The 21,318-nt window shown below is 38.7% G+C and overlaps 5 protein-coding genes across 5 annotated transcripts; 2 read left to right on the top strand and 3 right to left on the bottom strand.

The window, feature by feature from the left end:
• Positions 1 to 1,516: 1,516 nt before the first annotated feature.
• Positions 1,517 to 3,479, bottom strand: MELLADRAFT_63397 (family 18 glycoside hydrolase; the record flags this gene model as incomplete). Its single annotated transcript, XM_007410202.1, has 5 exons — positions 1,517 to 1,696; positions 1,774 to 2,296; positions 2,380 to 2,608; positions 2,689 to 2,916; positions 3,062 to 3,479. 5 exons carry the CDS (start codon positions 3,477 to 3,479, stop codon positions 1,517 to 1,519), a joined length of 1,578 nt encoding a protein of 525 aa, XP_007410264.1.
• Positions 3,480 to 4,675: 1,196 nt separating this feature from the next.
• Positions 4,676 to 6,389, top strand: MELLADRAFT_86635 (uncharacterized protein; the record flags this gene model as incomplete). Its single annotated transcript, XM_007410241.1, has 7 exons — positions 4,676 to 4,822; positions 5,035 to 5,161; positions 5,238 to 5,350; positions 5,424 to 5,487; positions 5,558 to 5,593; positions 5,663 to 5,712; positions 5,796 to 6,389. The coding sequence occupies 7 exons, from the start codon at positions 4,676 to 4,678 to the stop codon at positions 6,387 to 6,389; spliced, it is 1,131 nt and encodes a 376-aa protein (XP_007410303.1).
• Positions 6,390 to 9,982: 3,593 nt separating this feature from the next.
• MELLADRAFT_63395 (uncharacterized protein) lies at positions 9,983 to 11,453 on the bottom strand (the record flags this gene model as incomplete). Its single annotated transcript, XM_007410201.1, has 3 exons — positions 9,983 to 10,021; positions 10,106 to 10,878; positions 11,279 to 11,453. 3 exons carry the CDS (start codon positions 11,451 to 11,453, stop codon positions 9,983 to 9,985), a joined length of 987 nt encoding a protein of 328 aa, XP_007410263.1.
• A 900-nt stretch (positions 11,454 to 12,353) lies between these two features.
• On the bottom strand, positions 12,354 to 16,661 carry MELLADRAFT_77840 (uncharacterized protein; the record flags this gene model as incomplete). The annotated part of the gene is made up of 8 exons (XM_007410200.1): positions 12,354 to 12,692; positions 12,825 to 13,417; positions 13,523 to 13,576; positions 13,838 to 14,500; positions 14,641 to 14,790; positions 14,855 to 15,083; positions 15,159 to 16,168; positions 16,281 to 16,661. The coding sequence occupies 8 exons, from the start codon at positions 16,573 to 16,575 to the stop codon at positions 12,354 to 12,356; spliced, it is 3,333 nt and encodes a 1,110-aa protein (XP_007410262.1).
• Positions 16,662 to 18,176: 1,515 nt separating this feature from the next.
• MELLADRAFT_43514 (uncharacterized protein) lies at positions 18,177 to 20,819 on the top strand (the record flags this gene model as incomplete). The annotated part of the gene is made up of 7 exons (XM_007410242.1): positions 18,177 to 18,304; positions 18,396 to 18,775; positions 18,883 to 19,336; positions 19,420 to 19,670; positions 19,746 to 20,056; positions 20,142 to 20,384; positions 20,495 to 20,819. The coding sequence occupies 7 exons, from the start codon at positions 18,256 to 18,258 to the stop codon at positions 20,511 to 20,513; spliced, it is 1,707 nt and encodes a 568-aa protein (XP_007410304.1).
• Positions 20,820 to 21,318: the final 499 nt, after the last annotated feature.

Below are 21,318 nucleotides of genomic sequence, written 5' to 3'. Positions count from 1 at the left end.
TCATTGTATGCTACAGATCATAAACACCTGATATCTCCTGCCCCAATCCGGCCTACACGAAAAAATCAATCTTTTGCTGACGAAGTGATTCAAGATCTTCTGGTTCGACTGCCTTGCAAGGAAGCCAAATGTGGTAAAGAATTCTGGATGCGAATGCCGTATATGGGCTACATCATTGCAAGTGCATATGATTGTCCAATGATACTTTTGGATCCACACGAGGCAAACTGCAATACCTTTTTCCCCTATCGCACCCCACCAAACAACAACGCGCCTATTGTACTGGCATTCATCAACAAGATGCACTTCGTCCATTTGGGGCCGAAAGACCTATCGCTACCGTTTCCAGGGGTCTTTGGTAAGGACCGCAACACAGCCATGCACAACACTACCCAAATACCTAATTGGACCAAACATTATCAAGTCCAATTGGATAAGTGGACTAATGAAAAAAGTTCCTAGCGATATGTTTTTCCCGTATGTTTATTGTAATGATTTGACTTGGTTTGTCAATTTGATGGTTGTGAAGGAACCGTGTTTTTGGGGGGCTCAGTATTTAACCTTACACGCACACTTGTTTTTCTCTTTTCTTTACAACTTGTTTTTCTCTTTTCTTTACAAATTATTAACATATTTTTATAATCCATGATCCATGCCTAGGAACATGTTCCTACGGTACACACTGAGCCAAATTGTTCTATGTACATTTCTATCCTATGTTTGTGAAAGTGAAAAATGAAAGCAAGAATTTGAATTTGAAACGCGGAAACGTGATCGAAACTTAATTGCCCGGTTTGAAATGAGAACGGGCTGCGCCCGGAAAATATCCGGAAACCGGGCGTCGGATCTTGTAAGGCGGGCGCAAAATATTTGAACCTTTGATAAACCATAAATCAGACTGATACAGCAGAACCCATAGTTTTACTCTTCAAATCCTTTTTTACCCTTTTCACTTGTTCTTTCTTTTCACTTGATCGATCTCAATCAATTCTCAACACTCTTGTAATGCTTTATGTCACTGTGTATTGTTGGAAATCACCAGCAATGATACATCATCATCAGGATCAAATTTCACTTTAGAAAATGAAAATCAAACCAAATGAGATTGATTTTTGAAAATGCCTGAGGTTATGAATTTTACAATCTCTTCAAGGAGTTATTAGACACCAGTTATCCACCACTCAAACTTAAAAATATCACTCTTCCCAGTTTAATTCATTGTTCAAACAAAAACTTGTCCGGAATTATTGGAGGTTGAAATACAAGTGATGTTAAACAAAAAAGTATTCATCAAAGAAAAATCCGTAGAAAATTCCTAGAGGCATACATACCTTGATTTGATTTTGCTTAATACTCTCTTTATATACATCCATTCACAAAATTATTCACTAACCCCACAAATGAATTAAATAAACCAAGAAGAAGAAAACAAAACCATAACTTAATAACTACCCATTAGAATATGTAAAAATACTGAATAAAAATAATCCAAAACACAGAAAATTCAAATCTCCCTCTACGTCTTTTTCAAAATCGCTCTAGCTACATTAGTTAAAACTGAATGAGGATCACCAGTTAAATCCCAAAATCCAACCCCACCGATCCCAACTTTTAATGCATATGCTGATTTGATTGCAATTGATCTGGTATCATCAAAATTGACAACCGTTTGAGTAGCTTCATTGAAAGCATAAGGCTAAAAAAACAAAAAGAATAAACAAGAGGTTGGATAACTTTCTATGTTTGAAAATTTGATCAAAAAAATGAACTCACTGTCGAACTACACGTATCCCATCCTAGTTTGTATCCATTAATGGCCATAATCTCGATTTTTGAATTTGTAATGTTCTTTGCTAGGACTCCCCATTTAAATAAATCATGAAATGTGATTTGAGGTCCAGAATAATCTTTCAAGTTTCCTGCTTTGCCCAATGAATCAATTTCATCATCCTTTTGATTTTCCAAAAAACTATCAATTTGACAATTTACACTTGACACAGTGCAAGCATTTTGACGTCGATGAAGTTGATGATTTGATTGAGCTGTATATTGTTGGAATCTAGTTCTAGGTGAGATTTCATTATGACGTCTATGAATCATTTTTGTTATAGATGCATAATGAATGTAACCATAAGCTGGTAATCCCATTAAAATCTTATCAGCTGGAAATCCTGCATCTGTCCATGCGTTTATGGCGCTAACCATATTACCTGAAGGTTGGCTTGCATCACCACAAGCATTTGAAAAAGGCGAATTAGGACCCGGAGTTTCTGAAACATCATCATAATCATAATTCCTGAAAATCGAGATCCAAATAAACATAAGTTAGAAAAGGATGGTCTTTTGAGCTATAAGTGAGATTATGACAAAAAGACTGACATGATCAAAATATGATCCAGGACTTCTGCGTAGGCTTTAACATCTACCATCCGATGACCATGATTATCAAGAAAAGTATAATCGGTGACTGCAGCCGAAAGAATCATTGAAGGACCCAACTTGTCTCTCAATAAATGAAAAAACAATAACATCGCAGTTGAATCATTATCATCCACCGTATTATCTGCTATACCCGCTTGAGCCGGATACTCCCAATCGATATCAATTCCTGAAAATAATCAATAAATCCACATAAAGTATAAGTATGAGACGAGTGAATTCTATGATTTATATATGAAAACAAATCACCATCTACTTTGTGTTGATGTGCAATCTTAATAATATTATTTGCAAACGTTTCTCTATTCGAAGCAGTTTTAACAGCAGAAGAAAAATATTTAGATCCATCCCATCCACCGATTGATAAACAAACTAATGTATGATTTCCATGTGCATATTTAACAAGTTTATCCAAAGTTTGAATCGAATCATCTTGTGTAAATTTAATACTGAAATCTTCAGTTGGTATGGCGAATGCTAAAGTGTTTTAAAATAAAAAAAACATCATCAGAAAAAAGCCGTCAGATCATTCAAATCGGAAAATAAGAGTTATTTTTAATCAACCTGAAGAGAATTTGAACATGTAAAGTGATACTTGGATGTGAAATTATTTTCAGCTTACCAAAAGCAATCAAGTCATATTTCGAGTAATCTATCTGTTCAGGTGCTAAGACATCAAGATTCCAATCAGGATAATAAGTAGCGATAGTAGGTCTCTTGAGAACACCTTTTTCAGAACTAAATCCAAGATGTGTATCAATCGGTAAATGTGATTGGAATGTAGAGATTTGAGCTAAGCTAGGTATTGTAGGTATTGTCAATCTTTCAATTCCATTTGAATCTAATAACCTAAATTTATCAGGTGGTGGTTTTGTATTTGAAGACGTAATGCTTTCAGTTAAATTCGGAAATTGATCTGAAGGTTGTACTAAAACTTGTCCAAGTGGTGATAAAACAAATGAAAGTGTTACTGGTATTACATTTGAAACTTCTACATTCTCTTCTCCTTCATTATTGGAATCTAAATTTCTTCGTGTCATCATGGGTCCTACTTGTTCTGCCATGAGTATATATTCTCTTGGGTATGTTTTTTCATCTTCTGTCTCTGATATTACGTTACTAAGGAAAAGACAGAGTAGACACACTGAACTAAAAAACATGGCTATCATCATACAATTTGTGTCAGTAACTGGATAGAAAAAAAGTCAGGTAAATATGATGACGGGGTGTAAAACAAGATACCTTCAAATTTAGATTTTATCAAACCTCAAAAAATTGAGAGCGCGTTTAATCACTCTCTCTGGCTTATCTCAGACCGAAAGTTGAATATAGGGCTTGGATTGCAGTATCAGATTCGATCAAAGATGGTGAGACGCGATGATGGTAGATTCGAAGCAATGAAGCACGCGTGAACGAATGGAAGTTTTTGGTTCAAATTGATGTTCGGCGGTAGAGAATACAATGATGATGTTTCTCGCTCTTTTCTAACTTTTTTTGACTGAAGAAACGCAGGTGAAGCTGCGCTGATCTCTCTTTCACCGATTAAAATCATAACTGAAGCTCCGTACCAGTTACGTTCCTAAAATGAAATAACAGCGCGATCTTGTCTGAACGCGATCGAACAGTTAAGTTATTTGCATAAAGACTGATTAAGTACCTTCCTATCATTGCAAGTCATATACAAGTCTAGACCGAGTCCGACTGGTGTTTTAAAGCGCAGAGAGAAGGCGGTGAAAGGTGGAAGACTCGTCACAGCCGCCATCAGGAGTATTCGGACCGGTCTCCTTTTGGCAGAAAAAAGTTACCTTACTACATACTAGGGTGAGTGTGGATTCAGAAGGCCTTATATCCAATGAAGAGGTTGATGCACCCACATGATTTAGGAATCCATCGACTTCGCACCTGAAGTAGTTTTTTATTTGGTTTTGAGGCTGAAGAAAGTAAAGCGGAAACAGCAGATTCAGCATGAGAATTGATGCGGTCTGCCTATCATTTTCAAAAAGCATTTCTAAGCTTGCTCGCAAAAGTCGAGCAATCTGGCTTGGAAGTCGCGGTAAGCTTTGTAAAATCGACACTGACAGTGTTGATGTGTCGAGACACGATGCCGACTTTCATGGGTTTTAAGCCTGTACAAAGCATACATCAATGGGATTAGACAGATCATGTCGTCATCGCCACCCCTTCACTCCGTCATGAGGATTCTCCAAACCGCGAACCTGTTCCAACTACAATCGACATGTTGAACTCGACCTTTAAGCTAGTGTTTCGCCATTCACATGCAATATCCAAAACCCTTCGGTTTCGAGTAGACAGGAAGTCCTTGACGAGTCATACTGGAACCTTTAACTCAGATGTGACGAGGCATTTATCAAAACCTGTCGACGTAGGTATGGATTTTCAAAAGTCTATATTGCAAACCTTATTGGTCAAGCTAGACACTAAAGAAAAGATTGAGAAAGACTTACATTGGTTTTCACTTTTATCAGGGGTTCACGGGCGCAATCGGTAATACACCACTGGCAAGTCTGCTGAAACCTTTGAGAATGATCATATAATCATATATCACTAAATTTCGGAATCAATTTTGATAACCAGATTCGATTAAATTCATTATCATCGCAAACGGGTTGTGATATTCTTGGTAAGGCTGAATTCATGAACCCAGGAGGAAGTGTGAAAGATAGAGCAGCATTATGGGTAGTAAAGGATGCGGAAGACAAAGGTTCGATCGACTTGAAATTCTAGCACAACAAATATGGAATTGAACTGAATGAACTTTTGGATTTGAAATTATAAAGGTACCTTGAAGCCTGGTGGGACCGTTATCGAAGGCACAGCGGGGAATACAGGAATCGGACTTGCTCATGTATGTCGAAGTCGAGGGTATAAATGTGTGATCTACATGCCTAATGTACGAATCGGTTCGCAAGCTTCAGTCAAAGTCTTTCTCATTGGCAATTGACACTGATCATAGTTTTTCTTAGACACAAAGTCAGGAAAAGATTGACTTGTTAAAGATGCTGGGGGCTGAAGTTTACCCGGTTCCGGGTGAGTGATGCGTTTTGATTGTAACACCGTTTGTCAAATTTCACTGACGGACTTTGTGGTTTGAATGAAGCTGTTGCTTTCGACAACCCGGAAAACTATAATCACCGTAAGCCGCATCTAAGTCACTCTATGACGGATAACTAGGCAGTCTTTGAATGACACGTTCTCTTTTCAGAGGCTGCCCGTCACGCTGAAAGACTCCAAAACGCAGTCTGGACAAATCAAGTGGGTGGCTGATTGTCTCATGTTTGAATCATATGTGTAATACCCAGGTGGTGAGTTTTTGATGATAAATGACTTCTATGCAGTTTGACAACATCGCCAACAGGGACGCGCACATCAAGACGACTGGACCCGAGATCTGGCAACAAACAGAAGGAAATTTAGATGGATTCATCTGCTCAACTGGTACAGGAGGAACATTGGCAGGAGTTACGCGATATCTCAAAGAAGTTTCAAATGGTAAAGTCAAATGTTTTCTAGCGGATCCACCTGGAAGTGTGTTATACAGTTACGTCAAGTCAGGTGGTAAACTTATGGATCGTCAGGGTGGGAGTATTACGGAGGGTATCGGTCAAGGTAGAGTGACTGAGAACTTGAAACCAGAAATCGAAGGTGGTTTGATAGACGATTCGGTATTTGTGTCAGATGAAGAGAGTATCCTCATGGTCTATAGGATGTTAGATGAAGAAGGCATTTACCTCGGTGCTAGCTCAGCTCTCAATGTGGCAGCAGCCGTGAAGATGGCGGAGCAACTCGGAAAAGGTCATCGAATTGTGACAATGATGTGTGATAGTGCAGCCAAGTATCAAACTCGTTTGTTCTCTAAGAGTTGGTTAGAGAGCAAAGGCTTGTATGATTCCATTCCAAGTCACCTGCAGAAATATGCTTCATTGAAGTAGTTGTAGAATATGTTCTCCAATTGTAAACGAGTCTCTTTTCTTTACTTCAGCCGAATTAACTCTATTTATCCAGAAAATTGTCAAGTATAGGGAATTGAAACCATCCAAATTAGTTTATAGCGAGCTGAAATGTGCATCCGAAGGAGGGCGGAGAACAGTCCAGTCACTATATCTGAGCTCGTGTTCGATGTTGCACCCCGAGATAAGTCCGACTTTGTTATGATCCTGATCTCCTTGCTCGAGAAACAATCTTCCGTGACAAAGTGGCTATATCAAGTTGAATCAAAATCTGAAACCTAATGGACGGAGTCCTTACCCTTTCATCTACTCCCATTCCAAACAATATAGAGAAGAGCGCTCCAGTTCCCAGTCGCGAAGAGGTCTCTTTGTACGATCACAAGGACTTGGGACAGAGACGTGAAAAGCACTACCGCTACATGGATGTTCAAATTTAAACATCTCTGTAGACTGAACTTTTGCGGTCCAAAGGAGAGTGGTTGATGAGCCGCATGGATTCTTTGAAAAGGAAAAAATCAACAGAAGTCAAGGCTCAATACACAAGCTCATTGAATTCACAGTAGATGATATAATCCTCAAGCAAACATTACGCCTACTGCAATCGTCGGCTTCAAGGCCTTGTGAACCAACTTGACATTCACAGATGAATGGAGATGAGGAATTCCTTAGCTTGTGACATAGATGAAGTCACATTACACGCATAAGAGGGTTTGATTTCACGTATAAATCACATGGGTGATCAGCGATGTTATCACCTGACATCAGTAGCTTCACAGGTTTTGACTACAGGGAGTTAGAGCGGATCTAAATAGCTTGTGCGCGTTCGACCTTTCACAAGCGAGATGGCGCAGCTGGTAGCGCGCTGGGCTCATACCGCGTACGCAACAGTCTGCGGAAGGCACCCAGAGGTCGTCGGATCGAAACTGACTCTCGCTATTGTTTTTCATGGTCGTGGTGTTTCGCTTCAAACATTCATTGCTTCGTTGCTTTTTGCGGGAGGAAATGCCGTATAAGCAAAGTAAATGGTGCCTGCAATCGAGCTGTGGGTGGAGAGTGGCACCCGAGGCAAGCGACAGGGAGTGCACATGCACCCTGCGCACCCCACGTGTAAAAATGACGATGCGTGCGCGTCGATAGGTGCCACCCCTCAAGGGATCTTGTTATGTTGAAGATGTGTCCGCATATTCGAACTATTCATATGCGTCCTTTCCAAAGTTTCTATTTTGAAGTCCACCTCTCAGATCAAACAAAGATCCTTGAATTCTGAATACGATGCTCCAAGACCTGCTGCGGAGCCCGACTTCAAGGTGAGCAATGACTTGAATCATTCCAGAGGTGTGTTTGATCATACATGGGCATCCTAGCCTTCATGTAGGACTCGGAGGAACCAGGTGAGTTGAACTATTTTGAATATCCAAGTGCTCAAGGAAATCTGTTCATCTAGTTCGGCTCGAGCTAGATTTCGATTCAGGAGTCTCATTCATTTCGAATCTTCTTGGAGGACTTAGACTTGGAGCAAGCTGCTCAATTGACTCGCAATTCTCCTCAAACATCAAAAAAGGGAAATTCTTGAGTGGATTTAATTTTCATTCAACTTCCCACCCTCGAGGCTCGCACCACAGGGGGAGTCACACAGTTTTATTTTGCAAAAAACAGACACCCATAACTTGAGCTTGCAGACTTTATTGGAACTTCAATTGGGGTATGCTAACCTATACTAAATAAAAACTAACACCATAGATTGTTCAAGTTCAACCCAAGGATCAAAGCTCGAATTCCTGAATGACAATCAGGAAGAAACCATGGAACCTATGACTATCTTTGTCAGATGCCAATACAGATAGCATTGAGATTTCCAATCAGATAATCAATCTACCTTCATCACTCATTTTTTGCAACACAGGAGGCTTAGACACACCAAAAAGCAAAGAAGAGGCGGGTAAAGCGTAATAGAAAGGTAAACAAACTCACATTCATTTCGTGTTACCTCTGTAGAGCTGAGAGATGACCGCAACAATTTTGAAAATTGACGTAGCACTTTGAAAGATCAGGCCCGGTTATTGTTGGAATAAGATGAATTTCGAGGGAATTAGAGCGGATTTAGAATGTTTGAGAATCCAAAAAGCCTCACAAGCCCGAACTTTCACAAGCGAGATGGCGCAGCTGGTAGCGCGCTGGGCTCATACTCGTGCATGCATCGCTGCGCACAAGCCACCCAGAGGTCGTCGGATCGAAACTGACTCTCGCTATTATTTTTGTACTCGGCAGAAGGTGTCATGATCAAAAAGTGCCTTTTGCGTTTACTTTTTGCTTCAGAAAAGGACGTAAAAGGAAAGTATCGTGAATGCAAACACTTCCTGAACTTGTAGTGGGGTATTCATATTTGAACTTTTTTGTGAACACACAAACAAAATATGACTTTCTAATCCATCTCGATTTCTCAATTGTTGTAATTCCTATAAACTCAGAGCTTTAGCCAAATATACAATACCACTACAAGTTGTCTGTTGTCTGTTGTCTGTTATGGTCAGTAGAATCTCTAATCCGGTTCATTTTGAAAAAAGCAAAGATACCTTCAATAAGTTATATACGCATACACTCTTGTCTAAATTTGCTCCCAAGTATCTTGAAATAGTTTTTACCAACGCATACATTCTTTGAAAAAGTCTTTGTGAACATACTCATCAAACCAAAATCAAACTCGTGACCAATTTTTATCAATCCAATTTTGTTACCAAGTAACAAACATGTTTTCAAAGATTTTGAGGTGAAGAAAAATGTGATTTGTGTTGTCAAAATGTCTGTTCACAATTTCAAGCTAAGAGATTTATAAAAAGATGCCTCATGCTGGAAGTACGCCACTTGACACCAAAGAGCTTTATCAGGTTTTGTATCACATCTTCAAAACTCAATAGTTTCTATCCACAATCCGTGGGTTTGGGTCTCTTAAAGAGTCTGTAATTGGATAACAAAGATGCTAGATCAAGTGAGAGACTTTGATCATAGTAAGCAATCATTTGACAATCACAAACAAAAGGAAAAACCCTTGACGTTGGTATTCAAGATGTATAGAAGGAGTAGGACAAACTTTAAAAAAGTTGACATAAAAGCCCCTTTTAAGACCACCGACACAGAACACGACTCTGGTTTCTAGATGGATGAAGTCGTATTGAAATTCTATTTGAACGTCCTGCTCCGCTCTAATATGATCTCTCAAGTATGATACATAATACATAGAGATCATCACACTTGATCAAAATCATTGATGCATAATGCTTTTATTTGTTGTTTAGTGCTTAGTTCAACTTCAAGGATCTAATAATGAGGAAGAAGCCATTAGATTTCTGATGGTCTTCATCAGACATCAATACACCCAATAATTCTAGCAATAGTAAATTATATATTTCTTTTGCAAAAAGAACAAATCATGATGAAATTGAAAAAAGTTGAAGAAACATTGAGATATTAAAACCAAAAGAAAGACTACCAAGATTTCAAAACATCAGTTTGGAATTAAAGAAATCAGAGTTCAGGGTGGAATCGGATCATGAATCAGTGAAATCTAATTCTTCAATTCATTTTAGCATTGGTCCATTAAGTTTATAATCCAATTCCTAATAACCAAGTAAACCAAATCAGCATCAATTCTTCAAACGCCTTTGACTTTCAAAAGACAAGAAACAAAATTCTAAACATACCATGATTTCATCTGGAACCAATTTATCAATGAGATGACATTGAATCCCATGTTCCCTAAAACTTTCAACCAAATCAGGATCAATGAATTGAACCTCAGATTCTTCATACCGATCACAAAACACAATCAGTTTAAGGTTCGGTACATTCTTCAATACATCAGGTTCCATCACACTAAAACTTTCAGACCAATACTCTTCACCACCATCTAAATCAATCACAATCGTTCGTACGTATCTTAACATCTCAACTTGTAACCAATGAAGCTTTTCACAAATCCATCTAGGATGATGATGAGTTCCTATAACGCGTAAGTTTGGAAAACTCCATTGAATGACATTTCCAATGATTTCATCAGTAAAAGAGCTCGTAAAGATTCCTTCTAATGTATCTTTAATTGGACTTAAAACTTTTTCTATTGCTTCATCTGAACTTGAACATGATAATAATCGAATAGTCTTTAATGTATTCTTTGAACTCTTTGTAAATTGTGAAATCAATTCATAATTAGTTTCGAATAAAACGAAACTAAAGTGTTGTAAATTTGTTAAACCTATTGGTTTTGATTCTTGTGAACCGAATCCGATGATGACAGATGAATCAAATAAAACTGAAAATAAAGTTAAAGATTCAAGTTGTGGTAAGTTGTGTAAAAAGCGGGTGATGGAAGTTAAATTGGAGTATTCGAAATCCGGTCTTCTGTGTACTGAAAGTTTTAATGATTTTAATGATTTGAGAATCGGTTGAGAAACTTTGATGAACCGATTCGAAAGTCCTGCGTACTTGTAAAATGTGATTTTTAAACTTGTTAAGTTTTTACCAAGTAATTCGATTAAACTTGTGAGTTGATCTATTGATACTAGAGTTAATCCTTTTATTTACATCCAAAAAAAACAAAAGTAGAACAAAAGTTAGTAAATGGACTCAATCAATGCTAATAAGAATCATTGAGTTCTTACTTTTCTTTAAAATCCTAAGCCCTTCAACATGTTCCCCTTCTTCATGTTCATAAGGATACCAAAGACCTTTAATCTTAAGAGTTTTAACCGGACAATAATCCTCAAGTCCAAAGAAATCTTCATTCCAATGATCCAAAATCAATCTAGCCCTTTCTGAACTATCAATAGTAATCGATTCAAAATAAATCGATAACACACTCTTTGACCATCTCTTACTAACCAATCTTAAATTTATTAAATCTCTCATTGATGGTTTCTTTTGAAGCTTTTCTGTATCACTCCATCTACGGCTTGAATCATTTCTTGCATTTATTTGATTAACAAATTCTCGTAAGATCATCACTAGAATCTCGTATGGTAAGCTAGTTATTTGATTGATCGTGTTTTCCATCTTATCAATCTTTTCTCGTTTTATTGGTATAGAAGATTGAATGAATTGATTTGATTTGATGGATTTCTAAAGATGAATATTAATGAGATAAGAAGTAATCGAGTTAAGGAATGCTCAGTTGGCATGATGGTCATGACTTGATTCGTTTATGCGATTCTTTTGTAGTGTGCGTAATCTTTGCTGATCCAAGCTGATCGGAATATTGAGCCTTATTTTCGGTCCATCTCTCTCAAAAAGCTTAAAAGTCTTATTTTCGGCCGTGGAGAGCGATTACGTTGGGGTTACACCTCATATCATCGATTGCCTTTCCCTCAGCCCAGCTCTCACACTCACCCCACTTTCGATAACCTCTGGGCTCATTCTCTATCTCTTGATGTCTTAGCAGACAAGGAATTCATTAAGAAAAATTTATTCCAAAAACTGAAATATCTATAGCAAAAACCTATTCTCAAGACTTTACTTTGCTATACTATTCCACTACACCATACACTTCTCAGATCATCAAAACAAAACCACAAACTTCATATAAGATTATCAATGTCATCCTTCATTTCCTATGTATATAATAACAATCCTTCAAACTTTCCTTCTTTTAATATATATCTTTCTTTCTTCTTATCTCTATTGTATGTATATCACAAAACCAAATCAAACAAAACATCACAAACAGATTAAACAGAATAGAACTTGAAGCGAGAGAAAGAGAGAAAAACAAAAACCAACACAGAAAAAAACCAAATGAAACGAAAATAAATAAAGTCTTGTCCACAAATTTGTTAATTTTCATCTTATTTTGATTTAAAAAAAAAGACAAAAATCTATTTCACTAAAGAAAAGAAAAAAAAACTTCAAAAAAAAAAACTACATCCTTTCCCCATTATTGTTTATTAAAGTTTCTTCTTATTGTGCTCCATTCTCATGATTCTGTTGTTGTGGTTGATTGATCTTTCCAACACTTCCAAAATAATTCATTTGTGATTGATGACCCGCAGTAGGAGGTGTAGGATGATTCGAATGAGTTCCAATCATTGAACCACCACCACCAGAACCACCACCACCACCAGGTGTCATCATTTGATAATTATTTCCATTTAGATATCCTCCATGATTTGGTAAATACATACTTTGATGTGAATTCAGATTACCTCCAATCATACTAGGTGTACCCATCAGATTAGGACTTGATCCTATCATTTGATTAGGTCCTCCAGGATATCCTGAAAAGGATGACATATAAGCCTATGAAACAAATAAAAATCAAACAAAAACCAAAAAAAAAACATTAGATTAATTCGAATATATAATCGGATTCAAGTCAGGTATTTCCAGACTCCAGAAGAACGCGTCAATAGAAAAAAAAAGATGACCGACTTGTTGAGCTGCGAGCATAGCTTGTTGCTGCATTTGCATTTGATGAGCTTGATGAAACATCATTTGTTCATATCCACCTCCACTACCCGGTGGACTTCCCATCCCAGCCATTCCTCCCATCATCGAAGGATTATACATCATAGGCATCATTCCAGCTTGCATCATAGGTCCATAATTAGGATATCCCATCATACCCATCCCTCCATTCACCATTGAGGCTCGATGCATCTCTTCCATTTCTCTTTGTCTACCTTCTAAAACTTTTCGTTCTCTAACTCTTTCGGTCAAAACCGCTCCCATTCCTCCATCTCGTTTTCGATCTCGCTCATGACTTGCAATCGCTCCTAATAATCCATTCTGGGGTGGTGGTGGTTTATGATTCACTTGCACTAATGGCTCGCCTGATCGATGGGCCGCTTCTTGGATCGACTGGATCGATTTCTCTTGCTTCTCCTGCATTACCCGATGTAGTAAACCGTGAGTACTAAAGGCGGGTCGGAGACCAGTTGTATCAATTGGTTCAGGTTGATCTCGTAGTACCGCTGGTATCTCCCGACGCGATGTCGAACTTGGAAAGTGACCATGCTGTTCACCTGTACTATGTTGCGGATGGTGCATATGGGAAGAAGAAACTACCCGAGAAAATACTTCATCTTAGCTCTACTTCATTTGACATCATGGTTGGTTTGAGTACTTACCATGCGTTGATGAAGGTAATTGATGAGCCATAGTATTGCGAACGGATTGATGACCTAGGTAAAGAAATGAAGAGTGAGATCTTGATACTGAAAAAGTTAGGAAAAGCAGACACTTACCAGTATCAGGCAATCGTTCAGTTGGTGAACGGACCGATGGTGATGGCCTCATAGATTGTAGATTATTATCATCATCATCATCGTCATCCTCCTCTTCTTCCTCTTCCTCCTCATCTTCGTCTTCCTCATCTTCGCTGTCCTCATTCCAAGTTTTCTTTGGTACATTGCTGGTAGATCTTCCCACCCCACGAGCTTTACCTGGCATGTGAATTGCAGCCTTGCCTGCAGCTTGGGCAGCCTGAGCAGCAGCAATCCGTGCAGCACTCTTCTTGCCCGCGGCGAAAGAAGAAGGAAAACTCGTCTTGGGCGCTTCAGTCATAGTGATGGTTGGAGGAGATGATCGGGATGGTGGTGGTCGGTTCAAAAAATCTGGTTGAGGATTGTTTGAAAGCTCGCTAAGCGGGGTTTGCTGTGATGAAGATGGGCCAGCATTTCTTTCGGTCATCGCAGGATCGTCAGCAAAACTGAGAGCATATAGCATATCATCATAGACTTCCAAAGGTTCAGACCCTGAGGCAGTCACAGCTACAGGAGAGCCTATCTTTTGTGAAGATTGAGATGGTGAAGGATCCGGTGACTTTGTCGATCTTTCCTGTACAGGTGAAGACACCAGAGACTTTGACGGAGATGAATCAATAGGTTCTGATTTTTTGCCAGGGGATTGTGTCGATTCAGGAATAGAAAAGTAGCTTGAGAATTCATGTATGTCGTCTGTCAGATCTGCGTGAACAGGAAGCGTGAGGGAAGTTTGAGGTGATGTGGCATGAGAAGATGCAGCTTGAGGTGATACGTGTTCGGACGAGACATCTTGAGGTGATGCGGGAGATCTAGCTGGCGGTGATGCAGGTGATGCAGCTTGAGCTGAGTGAAATGAGGTTACTGGGGACTGTGATACAATGTGCATATTTGAGATGGCAGCATAGGCAAAAGTTTTGTAAAATGTTAGTGGCCATGTTGATTGGGAATGCTTCAGCTGATAGGAAAACTTGCCTCTCCACTACTCGTGGGACTTAGGCCGGTGAATTTAGATGAAGAGGATGATTGCTGTCGATCTCCTTGTAGGCCATTGGGGTTGAGAAGGCGAGGATCAAGCGCTGGCGCTGAGTCGGTTTCTTCTTTGAGGACTGCTAGGACGATGCACGAGGCAAACGCTGAACGATTCCATCCAGATGACCACAGAAGTGATGATGACCAAGTTGAATGGATGAGACATACCATCGGGCTTGTTCACTCCCGGTTGAGACTTTTCCATGTCCTTAGCAGGGCTGCTAGCTGGTTTTGAGATATAGGATTGTTTAGCTTGAGAGAGTGGCGAAGCCAAGGATTGCATGCGTTGAACCAAGATAGATTTCAAGGCTAGCCGAATTTCACACAAACTGTTTTCATTGATATCGACATCCTCGGCCCATTCTCGTTCCAAAAAGAGTCTATCTGAATCGGGACCCTAGAAAAGTTGGAAGAAAAACAAATCGGTCATTAGTATGGAGCCAAACATCGAGATCGAAAGAGGCAAACTGACGATAGGGTATCCAAAATAAAAACTTGATGGGTCTTTAAGATCGTAATTGGGTGTCGCAGGACGACCGTAAAGAGCAAACGCATCCATAATACCCAAGAGCCATCCAAGCATGTCCGCTACTGTACCCTCACCAGGAGTAGCAAGAACAAATCCTTCGACTCCGGTCTGATCGATGGGTCGTCCATCAGGGCCGTGCGCATGGAACTTGCCTTCAATCTTGAACATGGTCGAAGAATCGATCAAGGCTTTTGATTCGGGATACATTGCGGCTACAAATTGAACAGCACTCATAGTGCCTAAGACCTTCTTGGCACCTTTCTTGGGTGCAAACATCAAGAGTGGCTCATGATCATTGTCGGGACTGAGACCAGGTTGGGGAGAGGTAGAGCTGAGTCGATTGCTTCCGAAACCACCCAGACCAAAGATACTATTCCGTTTAGGTCTCTTCCCATCCTTGTAACCCATCGAGCCTGATAAAGCAGTACCGGTTGAATCCCCTCCGACAATTGTACACCAGACTCGAGTCCATTCTGTATCACCAGGAAGACGAACCATTAACCATCCCTCACTCTTTTCCTTGGGTTGGGATGCCTCCGGCCGAGTCGCAAGTAAAGTGCCGGTGTAAATTTCAGAAAGACGTGATCGTTCCCAAGCTGCAAGTCGAATTGCAGTGACCCAAGAGAGGAGAGTACGTTGATCAGAACAACTAAAGACAAACTTGTTACGACCTGCATTATTAAGAAAGAAGATGAAGGGAGTAGGAGCCTTGAGGTCTTGGGCCGCCTTGGAAGAGTTTGATTCAGGTAGTGAGACTGAAGCATCAGTGATGTTGGTGTAATTGGGAGCCACTTGTCTTCCCTCTTTGGCTGCGATCTCCATTTCGACTGCATCCCAACTTGAAATTGTTGTTCCGGCGATTTGAACATAAAATTTCGCCCAAGTTGGTTGTGGATCGGTACGTTTGGGAGGTTGACCATCGGAAAGAAGTACAGTACGACGTAAAATGAAGCCTGTGGAAAGAAGATGACACAAATCAGTGGTATCAGCATGAAGATTCTGGAAAATGATACCCAAAAAGTCAAATGAGTTGATGTGATTTGATTAAAAGTTAAAGATAAAAACCTTCGTAATAGAATTTAGGATTCCTAAAGAGACTAATGACACGATCCATATCATGAGGATTAGAGGTGATCGGAGTGGGTTTCTTTCGAGAGACAGGTTTAGTTGAAGCAGAAGATTGACTACGAGGTGAATCGAGATCAGGATTGAATTTTGAATTTCGAAGACTTGAACCAGATGACTGAGAAACATGAGTCTTGTTGTTCCTACGACCAGGTCCTCTAGAGTTCACAGAAGCATAGACTGAGGTTGAATGAGGCGGTGAATGAGGTCCAGATGAAGTTTCGTGATCGGACATGATGAGATGATTGATGGGTTGAGATTGATGATGGATTGATGGATTGATTGGTTGATGAGGATGAATTGAAGAAAGTTGAAGATGGTCAGAAGGAAAACTAGTAAAATAAAATAAAATCAAAGAAAGAAAGAAAGTTAAGTTGAGAATAGTAATCTTAAAAGTTATTAGACAGAGAGAAACCAAAGTTTACGTAATCATGACCCAATTACACATACACTCAACATACTCTATCATTTTCATTCACTCTCATATCCAAACATCACCCATATGAAATCTCCCTCCTCAAGTATGTAATGATTCCCTAGTGAACAAGTTCTTTTTGACAACCTAAAGACTGGACCAACAGAGTATTCCAATTGAAGGAGAACTTTCATTTCTCTGATCAGAAGACTGGCACTGGCAGTAAACAATAGTGATGATGATGAAATGATGTCATAGGCAAACAAAACTAAGAATGCATGTAAACTGATTGAACCATCAAATGACCAGGTCTCTTGAACCAACTCTCAAATCTCTTTGAAGTTTAAAAAACCCAATTCTTGAAGGGCCTATGGTGATAAAATGGCATTCTGATTCTGATTATAGGATCCTTCTATACAAAAATATTCCTTCATGTCCAATTTTTTTTACCAAGCACACCTTTCATTCTTACAACTCATACCACAAATACCACCAAATTGGGAAGTCCAGATCATAATCTTTTGAGTAATGTGACCAAAAAACCTCATGAACACAATATAAAACCTCTTGGATGGTTGTGTGGAACTCAAATCTTTTTTGATTAATTAGTCCTGATTCCTTAGCCATAAAAATGACGTCAAGTTTTTCAATCTGTCTATTGAACACATTTGAGGATATTTGCTCTGTTTTTGGTTTGTTTATCATTTCATTTATATTTGAATCAATTTCTTGCAACTGAGGTGGGTGTTTTAAAATCTTCTCTTACCAATCCCTGAGGCTATACATGCGGAATGAATTTGGTGCCAAAGGATCTCATGATTAGCTCTGGCTGAATATTATTATCACCCTCAAATCCTACAGAGATCTTATTAATCTACTCTAAGAAATGCCTATCAGTCTAGTTGGATTTTGGTAATCTTCCCTAATCTTCCTTGTCTTTAAGAGTTGAATCTTCAAGTGGTCAAACTTGAAGATGATTTGTTGATACATGTTGATTGACTCTCTTGAGCTTGTATATTCCAATACCCCTTTGTTTAACTTTTTGGCCAAGAAGATTTTGATCCAAAGGGCTCACTCTTCATATTGAGACTGCACCCCCACGGCGCATCATGATGGCCTCATAGGGCAGCATCTGAGGCAATTATGCCGGCAGTGCTACAAGTTTAATTAGCCTCATCAGGCTGAAGCTATATAAGAAAATCACTCAAAGATGTTCCAAGCAGATCCAAGAGTCTAAGTTAGATATTCCAGTTAAGAAAGTACAATTAATGATTTGATGCATTGGTTCAGCATTACCACGTGTGAGATGATCGGTTGTGGTTTGAAGTGATCGGATCAATTAGGGATTATCCGAACCGAGTCTGGTAAATTTATACAGTACAGTCACACCAGCACACCACAAGCTTCAAGTTCAAGTTCAAGTTCAAGCTTCAAGTTCAAGTTCTTCAAGACTTTACAAGAAACCTTCAAGAAATCAGATTAAAAGGTTTCAATTTCAAGATGTCAATGATGGTAAATCGATCGAGTAGCTTACGATCAATTCCAAAATGTATGTAAAACCATCTCACTTCCAATCATCAAGAAAATACTAAAACTGACAATGACAATGACAATGATTGATGGATGTTTTAATTTCATAGTTCAACTTTGGTCAACAAGCTATCGAACAACAAGACTTTCTTCAATCATCAAATCTAATAATCAAACTCATTTCAGATTGTCTTATTCAACTAAACCTGATTCACCTATAATTATTAATTCATCAAAACCTTCGATTCCTCCAATACTTACATCATCACCAGGTTTGAAGAAAGAGTCTCATAAACTTCGTACTTTTGCTAGATCGGTGCTTTTCTTGGTTATCTCGGCTTCGGGGTATGTGGTTTATAAGGCTTGGACAGATCGTCATCCTAATGAACAATTACCTCAAGATTCAATGAAGAAGACGATTGTGGTTTTAGGTAATGGATGGGGTGCGACTAGTTTTTTGAAAGGACTTGATACTGAAGATTATAATGTGGTCAGTTTTTTTTCTTTGTTTTGAAAAGAGCTTTCTCTGTTCGATTTAAGACTCAAAAGTGGTCAAGAGAATTGAATGAAGGATTTCTGGTTCGGTTTTTTTTCTAGATCGTGATTAGTCCACGTAATTTTTTTTGTTTTACACCTTTGTTACCTTCTGTGACAGTTGGAACAATTGAATCCCGATCAGTTATCGAACCCACAAGATTTATAACGCGACATAAGAAACGAGAAGTGAATGTTTATGAAGCGACAGCCACCTCAGTCGATCCGATCTCTAAAACGGTTTCGTTTTGTGACGAATCAGAAATCAAAGGAGAGGTCACCTCAACAGTGATCAAGTATGATTACCTAGTTTATGGTGTGGGTGCAGAGAATAATACGTTTGGCATTCCTGGGGTTAAAGAACATGGTTGTTTTTTAAAAGAGTTGGAAGATGCTGAAAAGATTAGAAGGAAGTTGATGGATTGTGTTGAGACGGCTAGTTTTAAAGATCAAGCTGATCATGAAGTGGACAGGTTATTACATATGGTCGTGGTCGGTGGTGGTCCAACTGGTGTAGGTAAGTTAAAGAACAACCACTTAATCGAAATTCATTCGCTCATCTTCTCACCTTTCTTTGATGCTTTCTGATACATTCAACAGAATATGCAGCCGAATTACACGACTTTTTAGTGGATGATCTTTCAACTTGGTACCCCGAGATTGCAGGAAAAGTCAAAATCACCTTGATCGAAGCTTTACCTAATGTTCTTCCAATGTTTTCAAAACAATTAATTGATTATACGACTCAAACTTTCATGTCAAATCGAATTGAAGTTTTAACCAAGACCATGGTAAAGGAAGTAGGACCTAAGACGATCATGGCACAAAATGAAAAGAAAGAGTTAATTGAAGTGAGTGATTTCCATTGATTTTGATCTTTTGAAGCGGTTCTTCTTTTTGACTGATCCTCATTGTGAGCTAAACAGATCCCATATGGCTTGTTGGTTTGGGCTACTGGAAACACATCAAGAGATCTCACAAGAAAATTGATGGCTTCATTACCTGAACATCAGACTCAGAAGCGTGGTTTGTTGGTAGACGATCATCTTAGATTACTGGGTGCCGATGGAATTTATGCTTTAGGAGATTGCACTGCAACCGCTTATGCTCCTACGGCTCAAGCTGCTTCTCAACAAGGACAATACCTTGCTAAACGATTTAATCAATTAGCCAAGGTTGAGAAACTTGAACAACACCTAGAAGATGCTAAACAAAGTTCGAATGTTCAAGAAATAGAGTATGTTGGAAACCTTTTCTTTAGTTTATTAGTCATCTCCTTTTGAATGCTTAGTTTGATTGATTTACTTTTCCTTCTTGTCAAGCTCGATCACCAAGACACTTTCAAGAAACAAATTAAGAGAATTTAAATATTCACATCAAGGATCATTAGCTTATATCGGATCAGAGAAAGCGATTGCTGATTTACCTTTCTTTAATGGAAATATCGCCACGGGTGGAGTGGCTACTTTCTTCTTTTGGAGATCGGCTTATGTTTCAATGGTCTTTTCGTTTAGGAATAGGTTTTTAGTTTGTACAGATTGGATGAAAGTCAAATTATTTGGAAGGTATGAAGTCTTTGTTTTTGGTCTTGTTCTTGACTTTTTGTTTTGAAAAGATTTTGAGGGTTGATGAGTTTTTCTTTTGTTTTTGGTTTTTTGGTTATGGGTGAATGTAGAGATGTTTCAAGAGAGTGATTGAAATCTTATAGCTAAAAGTTAGTGGGTGGGTTAGTATTTTTTTTGGTTTTCTTTAAATGATGGCAAGTTTGTTTTTTTCTTTATCTTTGATAAGTTATTTCCAAGATATACAGTATAGATAAGAGCGTATAGAATTATCTGGGTTTTAGGTGATTAATTGGTTTCACATAGAGTAAAGTAGTAGAGATAGTGAAGAGAAAAAAAAAGATTAAGAAAGCTTGGGTCTTTGATCATTTCTTGTTATCATTTTTGGTTATGTTTTTTTTTCTTTCTTGCGTTAATGAAAATATATTTGATCTTTTTATTACAGCCGTTCCAACAATTAACGGCAGAATTCTTTGATCGTGTGTCGCTCTCGAGGTTAAATCTAGAGAGGTTAAAACTGGATTAAACCCCGTTTTGCACGCAAATGAACAAGGAGGCCTGGGAGACCTGTCACTTTGAGCCGGCTTTAACTAGTTTTTGACTTTTAGATTAAATTCGGATGCAACACACCGATGAAGATTTCTGCCGTTAATTGTTGGAACGGCTGTAGATAAGAGAAGCAAGTTTATAGAATTTCATATTAGGCAGGGAAGGTTTTCTGGGTTGGGGTTTGTAGTAGGATTTTGATAAATTCTAGAATTAGTACTCTTCTTCCCTGGAAAACTGTTTCAAATTGAGGGCAGAACCGAAATATTGAAGGTAGAATCAAATCATCTTAGATACCTTGTATTCATCCACCTGCTCTTTTGAGGAATTTCTCTCTTTTGTATCTGGATTCAAATTTCATCACATCATCAATAAGTTCCTGGAGTTGGAC

Source organism: Melampsora larici-populina, assembly GCF_000204055.1.
Source record: "Melampsora larici-populina 98AG31 unplaced genomic scaffold MELLAscaffold_19, whole genome shotgun sequence".
In the NCBI taxonomy this organism is placed as follows: Eukaryota; Fungi; Basidiomycota; class Pucciniomycetes; order Pucciniales; family Melampsoraceae; genus Melampsora; species Melampsora laricis-populina.
Note: the sequence above shows the minus strand (reverse complement) of the source record. Positions and strands in the feature narration are given on the sequence as shown.